The sequence below is a fragment of the Leuciscus leuciscus genome, assembly GCF_965113295.1.
Source record: "Leuciscus leuciscus genome assembly, chromosome: 8".
Lineage (NCBI taxonomy): Eukaryota > Metazoa > Chordata > Actinopteri > Cypriniformes > Leuciscidae > Leuciscus > Leuciscus leuciscus.
This window is the reverse complement of record NC_138732.1, coordinates 26,626,987-26,647,463: the sequence shown is the minus strand read 5'-3', so window position 1 is coordinate 26,647,463 and position 20,477 is coordinate 26,626,987. Positions and strand designations below refer to the sequence as shown.

At 36.7% G+C, this 20,477-nt stretch overlaps 2 protein-coding genes across 2 annotated transcripts; one reads left to right on the top strand and one right to left on the bottom strand.

The window, feature by feature from the left end:
• The first annotated feature begins 1,517 nt into the window (after nt 1-1,517).
• On the top strand, nt 1,518-16,820 carry slc43a1a (solute carrier family 43 member 1a). Its single transcript, XM_082178057.1, has 15 exons — nt 1,518-1,771; nt 7,398-7,555; nt 7,730-7,907; nt 8,391-8,446; nt 9,542-9,618; nt 11,482-11,574; nt 12,664-12,788; nt 12,933-13,030; nt 13,129-13,272; nt 13,365-13,397; nt 13,486-13,618; nt 13,849-13,978; nt 14,618-14,691; nt 15,038-15,161; nt 15,593-16,820. The coding sequence occupies exons 2-15, from the start codon at nt 7,402-7,404 to the stop codon at nt 15,782-15,784; spliced, it is 1,611 nt and encodes a 536-aa protein (XP_082034183.1). The 5' UTR covers nt 1,518-1,771; nt 7,398-7,401; the 3' UTR covers nt 15,785-16,820.
• med19a (mediator complex subunit 19a) lies at nt 15,881-20,411 on the bottom strand. Its single transcript, XM_082178061.1, has 6 exons — nt 20,068-20,411; nt 19,831-19,953; nt 19,551-19,684; nt 19,359-19,455; nt 19,170-19,264; nt 15,881-18,302 (listed from the first exon to the last, which is right to left on the bottom strand). Exons 1-6 carry the CDS (start codon nt 20,285-20,287, stop codon nt 18,237-18,239), a joined length of 735 nt encoding a protein of 244 aa, XP_082034187.1. The 5' UTR covers nt 20,288-20,411; the 3' UTR covers nt 15,881-18,236.
• Nucleotides 20,412-20,477: the final 66 nt, after the last annotated feature.

The following is a 20,477-nucleotide window of genomic DNA, read 5'->3' as shown; positions in this document are numbered from 1 at the left end:
TCTGAGAACGTAAAGTTGATGAAAAATTTAAAACAAAAACAAATAAGCTCTTAACATTCATGTACAAAATTATTCAACCCCCAAAAGTCAAATTTGGTGCAGAATCTTTAATTCTTTGTAACCTCCAATAAATGCTGCTGTAAGTTCTTACAAGCTTCTGCCAGCTCTCTACTGCAGTCCTTGCTTGAAAAGAAAACGCTTCCAATCTTTGGTTTTCACATTACCACTGCTTTCTTCAAATTCCACCAAATATTTGCAATGAGATTTAAATCTGAATACTGTTACAGGCCACTTAAGAACATACGACTGATCCCTGAACCAAGCTTCGGCATATTTGGATGTATGGGATGTCCTGCAGTGAAGTCCATTATTCATCAAGCTTCAGTCTCTGCACCAAAGGCATCACAATTTTTGTCATAATGCTTCAAATAATTCATGATGTCCGTTATACAGTCAAGATTTCCACCTCCTGCAACACCAAAGCACCCCTATAATACTGGACCACCTGCATGTTTGGCCAATGGAGATGCTGTTGTTCTGCTCAGAAGCTTTGCTGATCCATGGGTCCAAAAAGTTCCAGTTTTGGTCATATCAGTCCATTAAACATTCTTCCAGAACTCCACAGATATATCCAAATCAGTTTTTAGCATATTCAAGTCGGCCTTTTGTGTTATTCTTGGTCAAGAGTAGCATTCAGCAAGATCTCCCAATATGAAGGCTTGTCTAGTGTATCTCTTATTGAAATGTTTTTTTCCTCCTTTCATCAGGGCATAGGCCTATTGCCAGTCTGGCAGTAAATTGAGGGCTTTTCTCAGTTGCTCTGATCAAACATTTTATTTCCCTTAATGATATTGTGCCTTTTCTTCAAAACCCTCAAAGGTTTCCTGGTACGACACATTTTAAACTTATGAAGAAGGCTGCCAGCTGTGTTGTTAGTGTTTTGGAAATTTTCTTGTAGCCATAGACTTTCAAATGTTCTCTATATTAAATAAACAATTTGTTCTAGCTTTTGTGAGAGCTCTTTTGACCATATTTGCTACTCAACTTTAGCACATGCATGGGATACATGTATGTAGGCTATAACAGAACAAGCTATAATTCAGTTTAATTGTGTAAAGGCTTAATTGTGTGTTTTAATACAATTCTGTACCGTACAAATAAGTGACTTAAAAACAGCAGCGTTGAATGTGAGGTTGAATAATTATGACATGGCTTTAATCTTTCAAACTGAACTCTTAAAATTACCATGGTTACCCTGTTCGTTAAAATGCTACAGTTACGGCTAGTCACTACATTAAACAGCGGCAGCCTCTTTAGTAGCCCTAAACAAAACAGCAGAAAGGTTTAAATACTCAATGTTTAAGGGATATTCTGTTTTATTTAGGATTGTCACAGTAATAACTGTTAACTATTGTGTAACTAACTATTTTTGTATGGGTATTGTAGCCTATAGACATAGTGATGTAAGTACAGTAACTGAATGTAAAAAGTACGCCCACAAGCTGAGTGAGGAGCGAGCACGAGAAGAAGAAAAGGGGGGAACAGCGTGGAGGGCAGTTACTCTCACTCTATCCATCATTGTATATTGGAGGTTAACACAAGAAACAGAAGCTCGGGCCAGATAACTCCACTATCGAGTTGACTTCGGCGGCAACAGGAGAATTGGTCATATCTGTAGCAGCTATTCTGTTTTAGCGCCGAAACCCGAGGAAACCAGGAAACAACGTAACTGTTACAACGTTCCTACATTAGGAAATTATACAGACATTAAGTAAGTCAATTCAATTTAAGTCATCATATATATATATATATATATTTTTTTTTTTAAGAAAAGTAAAAGACTAAGGAACAAACGCGTTGTGTAGGTTGATGGGTTCATCTTTAGGATAATGTAAATAGAGACTTTGGTAACTACAAATAGAGACACGTGGCGAGATCTGAATTCTGCTTTTAATGAGTTTTCCGTGTTTCCTTCTAAAATATGGGTTTTTTTTATTAGTTTTTTTTATGGAAAATGTCCGTTTGTTGTTTTTTAAAAGAGCTCAAATGTATTTTATATGAGCTAACTTTCTACTTTAGACTGCGCGTGAGACAGGCGTGTTTTATTGTAGTCGTGGAACGCATATGGCGCGACCTTGAGCATCTCACCGGCTGAGGAAAAAAAAGTTTTTGTTTAATCCCGTCGAGAGAGTTGACCCTAAATTTGTTTCTCCTTGGGACACGCCGAGAAAGCTAAACCCTTTGTCCTCTGGGAAAATACAGCGAGGGCAAAACTATCAGCGTTTCAGGCTCCGGAAAGAGTTTGCCTAGACCAGAAAACCATTTCCCCCGCCGAGTGTCTCACTAGATCTTCATTGAGGAATCGATTCTATTAATGCCATTCGAACGATGTAAATATATAGTTTCTAGTGATGGTGGAACACGCTACCCACATTTTGATCCTCAGTCGTTTGATGCCTAGTGTTTTACAGTCTGTTCAGATTTAAAAGTCATGATGTAATACTTTAAGAAGGTTTCAAAAAGACTCAGTTCGGTTACTGTGAAGATTTGTCCATTTAAAAGATTCGATTCCTCTGCAGGACAATATTCAATTCTATTAGGCTACTACCAGAGAAAATAAAGGATTCTAAGGATTTGATTCAAATGGAAAGTTAGGGCACATTTAACCCACCAGAGGTAAAAAATGACCACATTTTATTTCAATTAAATGAATGTACTATATTTTAGTTTGATAGGCCTACTGTTGTTTATTTAATATTTTGTATTTTTAGGGGATTTTGTGGTACTGAATTATATTTATAATTTTATTATACATTATATTTTATAATCCATTTATTCACTTTTTGAGCATAGACCTGAAAATTAAATTTCCAACTTAAACTGTCGTAAGTCTTGAATGCTTTAGTTTAGAGCACAAACTTAGTTTAGTTTAGTTTAGTTCACATAGAGTGAACTTTAAAAAAGTCACAGAATTTTACATTTATTGTCATGAAAAATGCTCAAAAATACTATTTTCAATTTTTATATGAAATATATTTTCAAAAACACGTTTTACTTTAAAACGGCAAGAAAATCAAAGCCATAAACCTAAACAAGTTGTGTTCCAAATTTGAGCTTGATATCTCAAAAAATTTGCTTTCAATAAGATTTTGTTTGGCCGCAGTACCAAAAGTTTTCACTTAATTCGTCTCCCATTCATTTCCAATGCGGTCATTTTTCACTGCGACGAGCACAAGTGTGACAATTGTTTTTTAGGACCATTTAACCTTTTCAAATCATGTCCATGATTTTAGTTTTTGTGTTCACACAGCAAGTGGCAAAACCTTTACCAAGTTTTGTACCATTTCGATGAAGTAAAGAATTATAAAAATGACCGAAGAGCACCAGAGTGTGAAATATTACAATCTTGAAATGCTCCCCAAGACTTCACACACTTTTGGTGCTTGAACTTCATTATAAAGCATCCTCTACTAAAAGCATCAACTGTAAAATTCCCGGGGCCAGGGCTGGAATAAGCATTTTATAGGGGCCATCCTCCATTTCTCTGCTCAGAGAGTAATGAACAGGCGTACAGGACCTCAGTGGTCCCCTGTAAACACACACAGAACGTGAATTGTTCCAGTCGAGTGTCGCAGGACTCACTGGACAGAACTGTCAATAATTACTTTTTAACTGTGCAATGTGAGCAATGTGGTTGACATACCTGTGTGCCAAAAGGTTTACAGTAGATACCTACTGTTTTCACTAAACACGTGATAACATGAAAACCCCAAACCGTCTTCACTCACACTGTGAACAAACACACATGCAACTGACCTAAACTGAATCCTCTTGAAGGTAAAAAAAAAGTGTGAGAGGCTTGCTTTCTTTCTTTGTGAAACTGCCAGGTAGTGAAACCTGCTTTGTCTCATTCAGGAGAATATCAGTGGAGATTATTTTGAGCACGTGCCACCGTGTGAGTTACAAAAAGAATCCTCCCATAAGCCTGTGTGTTGAGGACAAAGACATCTAGTGGACTGCGTCTAATCGTATTAAACACAACACGCTGAATCAGTGTCCTGCTGAGATCCCTGCAGTTTCTTCTCTCTGGTTCTGTCTCCCTCTTTGTATTGCCTGTACCCCCCCCCCCCCCCCCCCCCCCTTACTCTTATCTCTTTCTTTATTGTGTGTGTGTGTGTGTGTGTGTGTGTGTGTGTGTGTGTGTGTGTGTGTGTGTGTGTGTTAGTGAGTGTTTTGGTTATCCAAGTTATAATGACCGATCTCTTGCAGTCATGTCATGGGATAAGTTGACCCGGTTTACAAACAAAAACTTGGACTCAATTTTTTATTATCTCTAATCAGAGGATACACAATTATCTTGCCTTTAAGCTCTGATTTATTCATCAAATTAATTATTATAATTTGTTACGCAACATCACAATATGATCACTGGTGGTTTTTCAAGTTGTTTCACAAATAGCAGCCAATGCAAATTGATTGGACACACCCCTGTTTAAAGAGCTTTTGACTGGTAGTAGTTGTAGGAAATGGTTAGGTGTGTCTCTCTTTTACAATTCACAAGAATTGTCAGAGATTTCAAGAATGAAGGCCTCACATTCTCACGATTAAAAAAAAAAATATATGTCTACTAACAATTTCCAAGTGGACAACTGAACCATTTCTGAAATGTCATGAAAATTTCCACCAGCCATGTGTTTGAAATATTTTTTTGACTAAGCAATGTCCATGTCTTAAGACTAACTTCATAGTGCTTGTAGCTAAAAAAAATGGGCTAGTTAAGTTAGATCAAACTTTATTGTCCACCAATCAGGAAAGTAACAAGTAATGCACATGCGTCACCGTTTTCACAAAGTTGCGGTTTTGTAGTTTACACGGAGACGTTAACGGTATCGTTTTTACTTCGAAACCTATTTTCAAAAGTTTGTTTTCAGGCGCCCAAAACGCTGTTGTTGTGTAAATGAACGGCCAAAACGCATAAAGTTTTTGGTTTTTAGTTGAAAACGGTGTCCTGTGAACGGCCCATGACATCGAAGCTCTTCAGTTTACGCATAAGATACAACTTTTGACCTTAAATTATTGTTTACATTCTCACCAAAACTAAGACTTGTATCATATATGTTCCCATATACTTAAAACGTTCCACAATTTCAACAGCATAATCATTTAACATTTGTTTCCCTAACTAACATAATTAACATTGAAGATCAGTTATTTTGTTTTCCTTACATTTACTATGTGCAAACCGCTCGATTTGCACCAGTCTTCAACAACAACCACATTTCTGTCAGGACCACTATCGTCAAATACGATTGATAATTAGCATACAGCATAATTAGCACAATTAGCATACAGTTAGAATTGGTGGTATTGTTCTGTTCTAGCCAAGAACTCCCTCCTTGTTACTTGCTTGTTGCTAGTTTTGACGTAAGTGGGCACTAAGATACAACTTATGCACTACTAAATATTTTTGCGTTGCACCATTAAACTTAGTTGAAGCGTAACTTTACGTATAAACTAAATATTTACGGAAGCCTCCGATCAGGAGTAGCGGTTGTTGGACTAAAATATCAGACAGACTGAACTGCATCGATAAACTCTTTTACCTGACAGACTTCAATTCTTTAGACATGATATTATGACATTTAAACTCGCTTACATTTTAAAAGAGAGAACATTATGTGAATAGATAACTTTGCCAGCGGCTGATCAACACGAATGATCTGTGCATCTGTCCCATCGGTCCGTGTTGTGCATGTCACATAAAATCAGTCATAATCAAAACATTTTATTTCTTATGTTTTCTTTTTTGTATCATTACTTATTTATTTATCCTTATTAATTAGTTTCAAATACAGTTTCTGAATGTTATTTACATATTAAAAACACTTATGTTATTAATGATCAAGTAGGTCTGATACACCGCTCTACAGTAATTTGAAAGTGATTGCAGTACCAGTTTTGGCCACAATCTTACATATGGCTCCTTTAAGTGAGGTGAAAGAAGTTAGAATGAAGGATAAACTGAAATTCACAGCATTTCAACACAACTTTTGCTCACGTATTTGAAGGCTGCTATTGGGTCATCGAGGCTAAACGTCATATTATGCGACTACGCATTACTTTACGGAGAGCTTACGACCTAGGCTACTAGCTACGTTCTGCCTTACGAACAAATGGTGCAACGAAATAAGTTACAGAATTAGTTACAAACTAGCTAGTAGTTACTAAGCCTCTAGTGTGGACTTTACGTTCCAATTTAAGAAATAACTTACGAACGGTTGGTGCAACCCTACCCAGATGTATAACTCTATAGCATATTGGTATATATTGAGAGTAAGAGTGGTGACAACACACAACCCTGTGGTGCCTCTGTATTTAAAACCAGTTCTTTTGAAAATGTGCTCTGGATAAAAAAAAACGTTGTTGTCGATCTGACAGGAAATCTTTGATTTCCAGTGTGTCAGTGCAGAATTTATATCCACATTGCAAAAGCAAATGAACCAATGCATTGTATTAAAAGCTGAGGTAAAATCAATAAAAAGTGCCTGTGCACAAGATTTAGTCCTGGGTATGCTTTACTATAAAATCAAAGTAAGTGTGGCATATTCTGTCCCTCTGTATGGTCCATATGCAAACTTCAATGGATCTAAAATCTAACTCACTGATACAGTAATAACATAACATGTTTGCTTACAATTCCTTCCATACATTTTGTCAGGACAGAAGTCAGTGCAACTGGTCTATAATTTTCGAGTAAAAATCATTCTAATTTTTCAATAGTCTGACTCTGGGATCAGTAGGATTTTTTGTTGTTGTTGAAAAATATTAATGCTTCTATTCAGCAAGGACTCATTGAATTAATCAAAAGTGTCAGTAAAGACATTTATAATGTTATAAATAAATGCTGTTCTTTTGAAATTTCTAATCTTCAAAGAATCCTGAAAAAGAAATGTATCATGGTTTCCTCAAATATATTAATTAGATTAATTAGATAATTAAATATAATTAAACTTTTTTCAACATTGATGATGTAAACAAGAAATATTTCTTGAGCATCAAATCATATTAGAATGATTGTGACTGGTGTAATGAAGCTGAAAATTCAGCTTGGCATCACAGGAATAAATTGCTTTTTAAAATATATTCAAATAGAACAGTTATTTTAGTTTTTAATAATATTTCACAATAATATTGTTTTTACTGTATTTATATTTCAAATAAATGCAACCATATAAGAGATTTGCTGTCATACTGCTGAAGAACCATGTCATAGTAAAGTTTGCTTAGGCAGAAGATTGGCAGAATTCGCATGTGTTTTTTAATATACCGCTATGCGTTTACTGCCAGACCCTTGATCTATTTTGTTTTAATAGACCCTCTTTTTCTCTGTTTGATAGGGGGATGGCTCCCTCTCTAAAACAGGCGTTCAGGAGGCGCTGGTGGATGGCCGTCACAGCGGTGTTGGAGAATCTGTTGTGTTCGGCTGTGCTGTTGGGCTGGGGCTCTCTGCTCATCATGCTCAAAAGCGAGGGCTTTTACTCCCACCTGTGTACAGGTAATCAGTCACAGAAGTCAAACACAATCACCCTAACTCAAGTCACTAACTAGCACAAAAAGAAAACGGGGACAGAGTTCCTGGGAAACCTGAACTGCTTGGAGACATTAAAACTTAATAAAGTGTCTCTGTCTCTTGCTTTCATTGACCTTCTCTCTCTCTCTCTCACTGTAGAAAATAAGACTGAGAGTGTGAACGTTAGCGAACCAGATGAATGGCTGAGCTGTGTGGAACAGGATGAAATGTTGAACTTGGGCTTCACCATTGGCTCATTTCTGCTCAGTGCCGCCACACTGCCATTGGGTATTCTCATGGATCGGTTCGGCCCCAGGCCACTGCGCCTCGGTGGAAGGTGAACACACACCTTATGCTCTGATCGCTTACTAATATGTGCATATAAGAGCACTTTCACATTCAAGTTATTAATTATTCTTCAGACAATACATGTGAAAATAGTGTTTAATTTTATCGATAAAACAATCTTTTGATGCAAAATTAACGCTGCAGCCCGGTTTGAATAAGGAAAGCAATATCTTTGTCATAGTATCCTTTCAATGGTTAAAGTTACCACAGTCATTGCATGTGCTGAACTTTATATGTACCATTTTGTTTTATTAGTTTATTTTTATTTATCTGTTTACCTTTATTAGAATTTGAAAGATAATAAAGATATTGTTTGATTAGTGAGATCTCTGATTGTAGTCCTTGAAAACCCAAAAAGTAGTGCTTGAATTTCACTGTACAGTATCTGTACAAACTCTGATCACATTTGTATTTCTATCTTGGTCTGTATTTGTTTCATTAACGATTATTCATGTATCATTTTTTTTCTCAGTGCGTGTTTTGCGGTCTCTTGTATGATCATGTCTGTATCAGCCTATCAACCGGAAGGTGAGCGAACTAATACATTAATAATGTGCAAGAGTCCCCGAATTATGGCAGTGATCAATCAGAGTTTTTTAAAAAAAATTATAAAACATTTAACATTCAACAACACATTGTTTATAGTTTGTTTATAATTCATTAGTGGCTATTTTGATAATTGATTATTAATCAGTCGAGGATTTCAATAAATTGAATTTAAAAAAAGCATAATTTTATTTTCAGATTTTTAAAAATTTTGTTTGCTAACATTTTTTCAATAGTGAATTTGTTGTCAATTGTAAAAAAATGTTTTAGGATGAATTGTTGCTGCTTTTAAATATACTGTAGAGCAATGATCAATATCCCTTGTGCATCAATTTAAAAATGTCATAAAAATCTGAAGTTTTGAAGCACAGACGTAGGTTTGACCCGTGGCAAGATTTTTGTTGAAGGAAAAAACAAAAGTGAAACAAAAAGTTAAAGGTTTAAGTTTATGAAAATTATTTATAAACATTATTTTATATAAAATATACATTTAATAAAATATGTTGAACACAAAACCTGCTAGAAAATCAAAGCCACAAATCTAAACAAGTTATGTTCCAAATTTTCAGTTGATATCTCAAAAAATTAGCTTTCAGTAAGATTTTGTTTGACTGCATTACCAAATTTTGAAGCCTTGCCAACAGAACGAAAGCCTATTAACAAAGACTGCATCATTTTATAGTTAAATGGCCCTGGGATTAAAATTTGCAAAATTATCAAAAAGTCAAAAATGTCCATAAGGACGCACAAGGGATATATTGGCAGAGCCAATTAATTAGCCATTATTTGACCATTGTCAGATTATTAGCAATAGCCGATTTGATGAATTAACAGAAGTAGTATTTTTATTCCAAGTAAATTCTATAAATCATAAGTACATTTTGTGTAAAATATATGTTCACAGTTGTACACAGAGTCTCAAATGTAGCATTTAGTAGTAAATTCTGAATTTATATGTATGCTACTCTCTACAGCGGACACATAAAATATAATGTGTCATCCAAGTCATTGTCACATTTTTCAGTTGACCGAACAGCTGTTTCAATTGTGTAATAATGGTTGTGCCTTTCGTTCTAGTCCTCTCTGCACTCATTTTTCTGGCTCTGTCACTCAATGGCTTCGGAGGGATCTGTCTGACCTTCACATCTCTCACGGTAAGAAGAAAATACAAAACGGTAGAGCGAAAGCGCACCTGTGGTGGCTTGCATGTTTTGTAGTGCAGCTGTCACATGAAGCTTTTTTAAGTTTATTTTGTCCAGACAAGTGTGTGGGTGTGCATGTGTGTATTTATGTGTTTTGGCCAGTCAGAGGATCAACGCACATGACCGAAGGAGAAATCCTGGGCTTTTCAGTGCCCACCAATCAGAATGCTAAACTGCCCACACGCCTTCTCTGACGCCCTCTCCCTCCCATCAACCTCTAGCTGAAAGGGCACAAACATCATACCACACTTTCCTATCGGTTTAGTGATATCACCTGGTGTGGGAAAGAATGACTATATATATCAGCTGCTCTCAGATGCAGATGCCAAAACACACTTACCCTTGTGCATTCACATTGCTCATCTAGTGCTGCTCAGGTATGCGTACACACTGCCCTACACTAGACAACACATGGTGCTTTCTATCCAATGAGATCACACTTCTGAGAAAAACATAGCATAAGACTTTCTACGTCTTTGTTGACAGTGATTTACTACCAGCATGGAGACAATAACAGCATGTTCTGATATTGCACTGAACACTATATTTACCATGTTCCACAATGTGCGTTGTTATGATGTTATCTGAACTGACTTGTGATCAGCAGGTCAGTGACCTCCATGATTTTGTGTACTCATTACACATAATGAAATCCAATCACAAATGAGATCTCTTTAACTCCTTTTTGTCCTAGACAGCAATGATATGAAGGCAAGAGCGGATGGAAACGTTTTGCTTAAATCTCCTTTTCAGACGTCTCTTCTAAGCAAAGGGCCCCACTAATCTCACACTCAACATTCTCACACTATGCTCAGATTTAAAAAACAAACTAACTCTGTAATCAAAATTCAGAGATTCTAATATTCACCTAACCGTTTCTTATCAGATTCTTCCAAGATTAAATTACCATTGGTGTACCTCAAGGTTGTGTGTTGGGCCCCCTCCTCTTTTCAGTATATAAACAATGCTGACATCTATCATCCAGGCACATTGGTTTTCTTACCATTGTTATGCCAACGACGCACCTCTTTACCTCTCATTTCATATGACCTTAGCTATTCTTGCCACAACTATGTTATTATAGCATTTATAGCTGTACGTCAGTAATTGACAATACTTGCCATTAACACAACTGAGAACTCTATTAACTTTCCTGAACTATGAACATCTGAGAAATAAATATAATTTCCTTTGGGTACTGTATTGGTCTTTAATGTTTGCAACATTCTGTAACAAGTTCCTTCAGGTTGTTGTACCACTCTGTGTTTGTGTGTGAAAACCACAAGGAAGTATAAATGTGCCGTTTCTCAGAAGTATGCGTTTGTGACCTTTTCATTTCACACAGGGTAGTAAAACACACTAGCACATCCCTGTTAGTTTGCAAGAGTCTGGAAAATGAAGCACTGCTTGGAAAGTTCTTGGAAAACAAATTTGGGAGTTCTTTGAAAACAATCCACGCCAGGACTTCGTGCAAACAGTAGCATACATCTTTCTCACACAGCTTTTCTCAACGTTTTTGTTATTGGTATTTAAGTCAGGCATCTCTATCACTTTTGCTCATAATTGCAGTTAGACATGTGATGCGGTTAGACAAAGTGATGTTCGCTTGACTTTTGACTTGTGTCATTGAGAAACCACCCAGAACACTTTAGCATCATGGTGGCGAGTGTTTCCATGGTCAAGCAAGCACCACTCACATTGTTTTCAAAAAATAAAATAATCTAGTTATTGTTCCTGTTTTTGTGTATTGCAAATACACAGCAGCATCTTCTGATTTTCCTATACTGATAACAATGTGCTCTCTCCCTGTGATAGCTGCCAAACATGTTTGGAAGCCTGAGCTCCACTGTGCTGTCACTGATGATTGGCTCGTACGCATCGTCGGCTGTCACCTTCCCTGGAGTCAAGGTATTTTCTTTTGTGTGTAAATAAAGGTTATACCAGTTTGACATGTACAGTCGCTACAGTCTGACGAAACATTGCATCAGATTAAAGGAAGCTGAAACACCTGTGCCACGTGTGTAGAAATCATCAACTTAAACGTCAGAATATAAAAGTAATATTCATTCATTCCAGGTTTTGAGCTGGGATTGTGTACGGCCAAATTTTAACTCAATACATTCTTTAGTTTTAAATCATTTTAATGCCAACATGAAATCGGAATGGACCCCATGTACTTAGATTTTATTTAAAACACATCTGATGTTATAATGTTAGTCTAAAAAAAAATGTCAGAATCATTTCTTTCATCAGAATGATGTAGGGTTTCATCAACCCTTGTTGGGAAAACTGGACAAAATGGTAATGTTGCTGTTGGTTAGAAAGTACAGTAGTGTTCATGCGTTGTTTGTGAAAGAAGTCTCTTGTCTCTTGTAAAGGCTGCATTTATTTGATCAAAAATACATTAAAACAGTAATATTGTGCAACATTTTTACAATTTAAAATAACTTTTCTATTTTAACATATTTAAAAATATTATTTATTCCTGTGATCAAAGCTGGTTTTTCAGCATCCAGTCTTCAGTGTCACATGATCCTTCATAAATCATTCTGATATGCTGATGATTTAATGCTCAAATATTAATGGTTCTTAGTAATTATAAAGGTTCTCATTATTTTTTGCTGCTTAATATTTGAGTGGAAACAGTGCTAAATCTTTTTCAGGGTTCAAAAGAAGTATAAATCTTTTTCTACTTTTCACTTTTGTCCAATTTAATGTGTTGATGCTAAATAAAAGTATTGATAAAAAAAAAAAAAGAGTCGTACTGAAGTGTACATGCTGACCTCTGTTATAACTGGATTTAGCAACATGTTGTTCTTTGATATTTTGTCCTGCTGAACCTAGTGTTACATGCTTTCTTCAGCCTCATTCAAACCTAATACCAGATGCCGCAGACAAGCAACATCTTCTTTTTTTTTTTCGCCGACCATTCAAGCATGTCATACAAATGGAAAAAAACTCATCAATATTACATCTTGTCTTTGTCTCTTTCTCCAGCTGATATATGATGCCGGGGTGTCGTTTACTGTTATCATGTGGACGTGGGCCGGCCTGGCAGGTCTGGTGTGCCTCAACTGTTTTCTGAACTGGCCAGTAGAAGGGTTTCCTACGCCTGAAGAGATGTTAGTCCAACATTTTTGTTACCTATATAACCCTCAACGATTACCTGAATACTTAAAAAACAGCCTTCGTAACTTTTAATCTCTGGCACCTTTAAACGTCTGAATAATAATTCCTTATTCCTTCCTTTTCCAACCATTTATTAGGGAAAAGACGCATTCAGCTGAAAACCACAAATTGTCTCCAGTTGAAGAGGCGACTGGAGAAACTGAGAAACTGCCTGCTGTAGCTCAGGATACACAACGTGAGACGCTTTGAGATGAAGTGATACATTTTGAGACACTTTGTTACACTTGTGTGAATGTGTAGCTGAAGCTAACATCCTGGAAATCTTTTTCTCAGCTTCTGTCCCGTTCCGTCGCTCTGTGTTCTCTCCCATCTTCCTGTGGAGTCTGATCACTATGGGAATGACTCAGCTGAGAATCATCTTCTTTATGGGAGCCATGAACAAGATGCTTGAGTTCATGGTCACCCACGGAGAGATGTGTAAGTGAAGCAACCAGCTTGTGCATTATCACTGTATTTATTAAACCTGCCATCTGTCCTGGTGACTTAAAATGCCTTTCTGTCTGGTTTAGCCCCTAAAGAACTGGAGGAGGCAGAGCAGAAAGGTGAGACCCTTCACACTTTTGTTAGTTTGATGAATGAAACTGATAATGTGATTAAATGTGCTGATTGTGACTATATTTGAACTTCCAGTGAGTTTCTACTCATCCATCTTTGGCACACTGCAGCTCTTGTGTCTGGTCACCTGTCCTCTGATTGGATACATCATGGACTGGAAGATGAAAGAATGTGAGGTGGATCAGAAGACAGTGGAGAGAGAAAAAGAGTAAGGAATTGAAGTTCTTCTGGTCTCAGTAGTCTCTTCTCTGAGGGCGGGGCAGCCTGTCACTCACATGAGATCCACCATTAGCAAACCACAATCGTCCAATCAATTCCCCATAGACGAAATCAAGCCCCGCCCTGCATTTGTTCTTGTTTGAGAGGCCATTTCGCTCGGATATACGTCACAATTGTTCTGTAAAAATCATTCTTCTTTGACTTCTTGTCTCCTGCCAGAGCTGTTGCTGTACCAAAGCGTGACAGAAAGATCCAGAAGTTGACCAATGCCATGAGAGCCTTCACTTTCACAAATGGTCTGCTGTTTCTGTTTGGAATCCTCTCACTCATAGACAACCTGCCTCTCCAGGTAACAACATAATCCACCTCATTCACACTGTTAGCAGGCTAAGTAGCTCACTTTATGAGTGGATTGATGGATATTCCAGTATCATATTATATATACACCACCAGTCAAACCTTTGGGGTCTCTAAGGTTTTTTCAAATGTTTTTGAAAGAAGTCTCTTATACTCATCAAGCCTGCATTTATTTGAACAAAAAAAATACTGTAATAACAGTAATATTGTGAAATATTAGTACAATTTAAGATGTTTTCTATTGTAATTATTTTCAAATGTAATTTATTCCTGTGATGGTAAAGCCGAATTGTTACATGATCCTTCAGAAATCATTCTAATATGCTGATTTAATTCTCAAGAAAGATTTCTCATTATTATCAATGTCGATAAAACAGTTGTGCTGCTAAACATTTTTGTGGAAACGTGATGCATTTTTCAGGATTCTTTAATAAATAGAAAGCTCAAAAGAACAACATTTATTTGAAATAGCTTTTATTCAGAATTCAAAATTGTAATTTAAATAAGTTTATTAAATAAATCTGACTCCAAACTTTTGAATGGTAGTTTATTTGCATAGGTAAAAACTGTCTTAATTACAGTTAATGTGTCATCTGGTTACGCTCTTATAACTGTCATTCTCTTTGTCCAGATTCTGACGTTCATTTTACATACTATGGTACGAGGCTTCATTCACTCCTGTTGTGGAGGCCTGTATGCTGCTGTGTAAGTACATTAACACACACACACACATACACACTAAACCTGTTGTTTAAGCACACTGGCAAGTTCAGACTTATCCTGCTCTAATAAGATCAAATGGTTATAAAACTGCACTTGACAGGATCAGGTTTACCCTGTTTGTGTGTGAAGTATAGCATTGAGTGTGTAAAATTCAGACCCAGTGACAGGCATTTGTGTCACCCAGGCAAATGACCATGATGCCCTAACGAAATCACACATGCACCTTTTGACCTGTCATTTAAATGCCACAACTCTTCATTACAATCACAAAATGAAGAAACCTGAAGATGGTTTTAACTCTCTCTCTCTCTCTCTCTCTCTCTCTCAGGTACCCGTCCAATCATTTTGGCACTCTCACCGGGCTGCAGTCTATGATCAGCGCTGTGCTGGCTCTACTGCAGCAGCCCCTCTTCATGATCATGTTGGGACCTCTGAATGGAGATGCTTACTGGGTAAGAAATGCTATTTTTACCTGCTATATTTAGGAAGTTTCCAGAATCAGAAGATCCCGTTCCTATTTAAATCTATAGCTCTAATCCACTATGAAGTGAGCTGCCTACCTAGACCGCATCTAAGGCATCATGGACCCGTTCCAAAAAGTAATAAATTCAAAATTTTCTAAGATGCTTGTATTGGAAGACTATTTAAATCCTTTGTGGTGAGGGCAAACCCAGAATGCATTGTGACAAGCTCTGTGAAAGAAAAAGTTTCAGTTAGGATGCAAAAAAGTTTAAAACAAAGATTGATTCAAAGTAAATCCTAAATGTATTTTTTCTTCAGTGTAGGCTGTAGACAGCAAGGCTTGTGTTTATGGGTGTTTTCAGTGACAAATAACTATCATGCGATTTTATATGGTAAATGTATTCTCTTTCAATCCGATCAGATCAACGTGGGGCTTCTGATCTTCTCACTGGCCGGTTTCCTGTTGCCGGGATACTTATTCTTCCACCGCAGACAACTTTGTCAGATGAGGGCTAAAGGAAAAGGTAACGGACACATTCATGTTGAGGATCAAGCCGTAAACCAGCCTCTGACCAACGGACACAGCAACGGTCACGTCCCACAGGAAGCTTAACTCAATGGAGCATCACAGGACTTTACACATTTCATCCGCATCGGCAGGAGATGTGACAAACTCTGCCATTCCCAACATCCTCATTAAACATGCAACTTTTTCTTTTTTTATGCAAGACATGTGGTTATCAGATCAGTATTGTCTTCTTCTGAGTATCTGTATTTAAAATCTCAAAATCTGCCTGTGAAAAGCAATGCTTTCACAAGTTTTTAGAGGAATATTTATTGAACTGCGCACACGTTGGCTGTGATTCACGGACATGAACTACCTCAGCCAACCTCTGGACTCACAGAGGGAACTGTTTCTGCCCGTTCAGCGTTTGTTCTCCTTCACAGAACAGAAAGAGTGTTGATTATTGTGTGTATTATAGTTCCTGTTTTTCCGTCTATGATTGAAAACTTGAGAGACAATTAACACAAGCATTTCAGCAAACACCAAAGACACTGCTAATGGAGCTTTTTAAAGTGTATCACTTTATTCTCCTCTTTTAGTTCACTACATTACGTGTTATCCCAAAGCAAAAACATTTCAAGCAAGGTTTTTTTTTTTATAAAGCAACAGAAATTAATTCAGTGTGTATTCAGCTTTTTCCCTCTGTGCATTTCATTGAAAGGGAATTATATTTTTGTATTTCTGTTATTGTGTCATAATTTTATCATTTAATGTGTATGAGCTGTTGATGCTTTGTATATAATACAACATGTATTCATGATATTTGCGTAAGCTTGTGGGAAGGGTTGATTGGGTGTTTTTTTAAAGTTGGGAACTAATGACATGCTTTCAGCGGTCTCTTTCGAAAGTGATTATGAGTTTTCATTTATTTGTGTGAAACTAGTGCCTTATGTTATTATTTAAAGTCATCATTTTAGAGACATGTGGGAAACCAAAGCCATTTGATCTTACTGGACATGGAGGCATTAAAGCCATATGGGACTATTGGAGGTGCAGATGTGCGAGAGGAAGAGAGTATCCGTGTACCGAGTGCAAGAATGTCGGATTTGAAATACCAAAAACATTAAAAATATGCACACAGTTATTGTGAATGGTTCGCTTGAGTCTTCCGTCTGAGATTGTTATCGTCTTCATGGAGCATGTCTCCATCTAGTGGTGTCTGCAATATTTTATGCAGTGTTATTTTAGGATTATTTATATACTGTTATTTATTATATTTTTTTATTAGAATATAATATAAGTGTGTTTACTCAGGAATTACAATTACAGGAATAATGTTAAATACACTGCCCAAAAAAATAAATAAAAATTGCTGTTTGGATTCAAACGAGCAAATGCTGAGACTGGATCATATTAATTGCAGTGATTATGATGTTAGGAAGACACATCATGGCCATATTCCAGGATGACAATGTCAAGATTCATCAGGCTCAAATTGTGTAATAATGGTTTGGAGGATCATGAAGAATCATTTACACGCATGAATCGTCTCCTTTGAGTCCAGACCTTAAATTCAGTGAAAGTCTTTGGGATGTGCTGGAGGAGACTTTACAGAGCGCTGGACTCTTGCATTGTCAATACAAGATCTGGACCAAAAAATGATGCACCTCTTGATGGAAATAAATGTTGTGATGTAACAGTTGCCAAACATATAACATGCCAGAAACAATAATCACTGCAATAATTATCCAATAGTAAACTCTTAGCATTTGCCTATCTAAATCCAAACAGCGACTTTTTTGGGCGGGACAGTGTTGTGAATACAGAACCATTTTTTTTATATTATAAACAAATGCGCATTAATATTGAAATATATGCTCTGTCATTACAAGGTGAAAGTGTAAGGCTGTATTTCTTATACACAGAAGTAAATCCGCCTCCGACACGGTTTGAGGGCTCAGGCTATATTATACGGCATTTTACACTCATTTTGGAGCATCTTATGATCAGACAATAAAAGTTACTCACAATTCAAATCATTTTGCTAGATAAATATATATTTGATAAATAGGTTAATGTTTTTGTGCAGCCTTCTTATTTGGCAAGTTTTCCGCTCTTTTTTTCTTGCAACATCTCTCTCTCTCTCTCTCTCTCTCACACACACACACACACGACACTCTTTTGACTGTGTTTTTTGTCCAACACTGCCCTCTCCTGACTGAATAATGTGTAACTGTTTCAATGAATTTTTTTTAAGAGGTTTTAGATTAGAGCTGTTTATAGCTAAAAACAAATTATTCTGACTATAGAAATGTGACTTTTTTCTACTGCCAATCATACTTTGGATTAAAAAAAAAAGTTCATTTGAAGCATGTGTAAAGAACAAAGTTTATTCATTCAGGTTTTCTTTATATTCAGAAAAAAAAAAAAAGGCAGAAATCTTCAACAATCAAGTCTTTGTAAACATCAGTCAAACACACTGGTCCATATCAGGGTCTCTAACACTGTTCAACATGCTTTCATACGTGCACACACACACACACACACACACACACACGTTCTATCTCAGGCTGTTGCTGTTGGTTTGAGATCCAGTAAGACCAGGATGATCAGGACTGTGTCGATTCTGAGAGAAAAAGAGGGTAAAGCAGACGTTTCAAAAGCATGCACAGAATATCCTGGGATCTACAAAAGAGACGCATCAAAGCAGTTTACAACGTCTAGCAAGATTATAGCCGAAATATTCTACAGCGTATGGATGTGGTTTGGGTGGCATTGATATCAAAGTTTATGTATTTATGCATTTAATATCGTATTTTTTTTATTGTAGTGTTATTTATATACCATTAAAGTACATAAATAGTATATACATTTAATATTTTGAATTAGCCTCTATTTTTTTTTTTTATTAATTTATATTATTTTTAGTTCGTTTTATTTTATTTTTATTTTATTTTTTATTTAGTACTTAAACTTTTATTTTGCCAGTTTGTTTTATCTAATATTTATATCCTTATTTCTCTCTTTTTTTAATTTTATCTAATACTTACATTTTTATTTGAGCTTTACATCCATTAACGGAAACATTTGTAGTTGTTTTAGTTAACAGTAACAACACTTATTTTATTCAAATAAAATAACTTAATTCTTTACAAAGCTGCTATAAATATGTAAAATCAGAAAGTGCATTTAAACGTTGACTAAATTTGCACAATTCAAGTTTGAGATACACTTTATGAATATAAATGGCTGAAAATATGAAATTACAAAATCTGCAACTTCAAATTAATTATGAAATATATACTCTTCCATGACAAGGGCAATGTGTAAGGCTGCATCTCATTTACCGCCTCCAAAGTTTATATACATTCATTATTACTGTATTTATTTATAAAAAATATATAGTCTGTCTTCTAAGACCCAATCTTGTTCAAAAGTACTTTGCCAGCTGGACTGTTGTAAGCCTGTCCTGACGTTCTGCGCAATCTCATACCTTTTTTTTCTTTTTGTCTTTCTTTTTCTTCTTGCGATCAGGGTCATCATCCCTCTTTTTCTTCTTCTTCTTGGGATCAGAATCCGAAGGGGTTTCTGCACAGGAAAACACAGGTAACAGCCAAGTTAAAGCATGCACGTATGCGCAGAGACTAGCAGCATGTGAAAATGCCTCAGGTTAGTCCATCACCTGGTGGTAGAGGATCCTGCGGGCGATGATGTCTGTGTTTGTGTTTGCTCTTTTTCTTTGGCGGCTGTATGTGCATCAGTCTGTATTGCTCTGGAAGCTACAGCACACACAAACACTAGAAACATTAAGCTTTCAGATGTTTAAACAATATGCTGTCTAGGCATGCAGCTCACTTCTAGTGCACTAGTTTACCGGGCCAGTGTGTAGTCTAAATCCAGTGAGTAGAGCTCCTGTCAGTGGACTGAAAGAGTTTCCACAGACCGGATTTTTTTCTATGAGAGAGCGCAGAGAACTGCCATCTTGAACCCCAGGACAGTCTATCATCCCTGCAAGAGAGAGAACACATCTTAGTGGCAAAATGCTATGATAACACCACCATTGTATATGTCAAAAGCCAGTTTATCACCATTTGTGGCAAGATCTTTCATGGAATTCATTGGATATTATGCATTTTTCTATCAAATTGCCTTACCTGGTAACTCTGGTAAGAAGTTGCTCAGTTTCTCCTTCACTTTCTTGCCGCAGAATTTATTATACGCGTGTTCCAGATTATAGTGCGTGATGAGGTTCGTGTTTCCCGTCAGGTCGTTTCCAACTGAAACAGAACAATAACAAAAGCTGATCCAGATGCAGTATACCATGTTACATAACATTGTTACAAATCACACATGTACTTTAAGGCCTTCTTAAACACTACAGACGTATTTACCAGGCAGTTCTCGTAGTAAATAGAAAGGTTCGTTCATGGCTCCGGGTTTTCGCAGTGTAGGCCCCTCATCCCCGTGCTGTGCTGGAATCTGAGCCGCCACAGGCGCTTGGTTGGGCGGCATAGGCGGCGGAGGTTTTCCGGGGGCGAACCCCAGAGCCGCTGGCCCCGTGGGTGGCTGTGCATCATTTTGTCCGAACAAAGATGAATATATTTCCGTCATAACTCCTGAAATTAAGTCATTTACATATTTTTATAAAACAAAGTTCAAATAAAAAAGGCCCGAACTGCTGCCGGTCACACGGGTTTTGTACTGTGTTCAAGAAGCTCTCACATTATCAACAGCGGTACCATAATGACATGATCATAAGCGCACTCAATTTTATTAAAGGGATAGTTCACCCAAAAATGAA

What these genes read in the sequence shown, in the direction of transcription:
- slc43a1a (XM_082178057.1), top strand. Translation starts at nt 7,402, where the DNA reads ATGGCTCCCTCTCTAAAACAGGCGTTCAGGAGGCGCTGGTGGATGGCC. An exon ending in TTACTCCCACCTGTGTACAG is followed by an intron (nt 7,556 to 7,729) that starts GTAATCAGTCAC and finishes CTCTCACTGTAG; the next exon opens with AAAATAAGACTGAGAGTGTG. An exon ending in GGAGGAGGCAGAGCAGAAAG is followed by an intron (nt 13,398 to 13,485) that starts GTGAGACCCTTC and finishes TTGAACTTCCAG; the next exon opens with TGAGTTTCTACTCATCCATC.
- med19a (XM_082178061.1), bottom strand. Translation starts at nt 20,287, where the DNA reads ATGACGGAAATATATTCATCTTTGTTCGGACAAAATGATGCACAGCCA. An exon ending in TTTACTACGAGAACTGCCTG is followed by an intron (nt 19,954 to 20,067) that starts GTAAATACGTCT and finishes GTTCTGTTTCAG; the next exon opens with TTGGAAACGACCTGACGGGA. An exon ending in CTTCTTACCAGAGTTACCAG is followed by an intron (nt 19,685 to 19,830) that starts GTAAGGCAATTT and finishes TCTCTCTTGCAG; the next exon opens with GGATGATAGACTGTCCTGGG.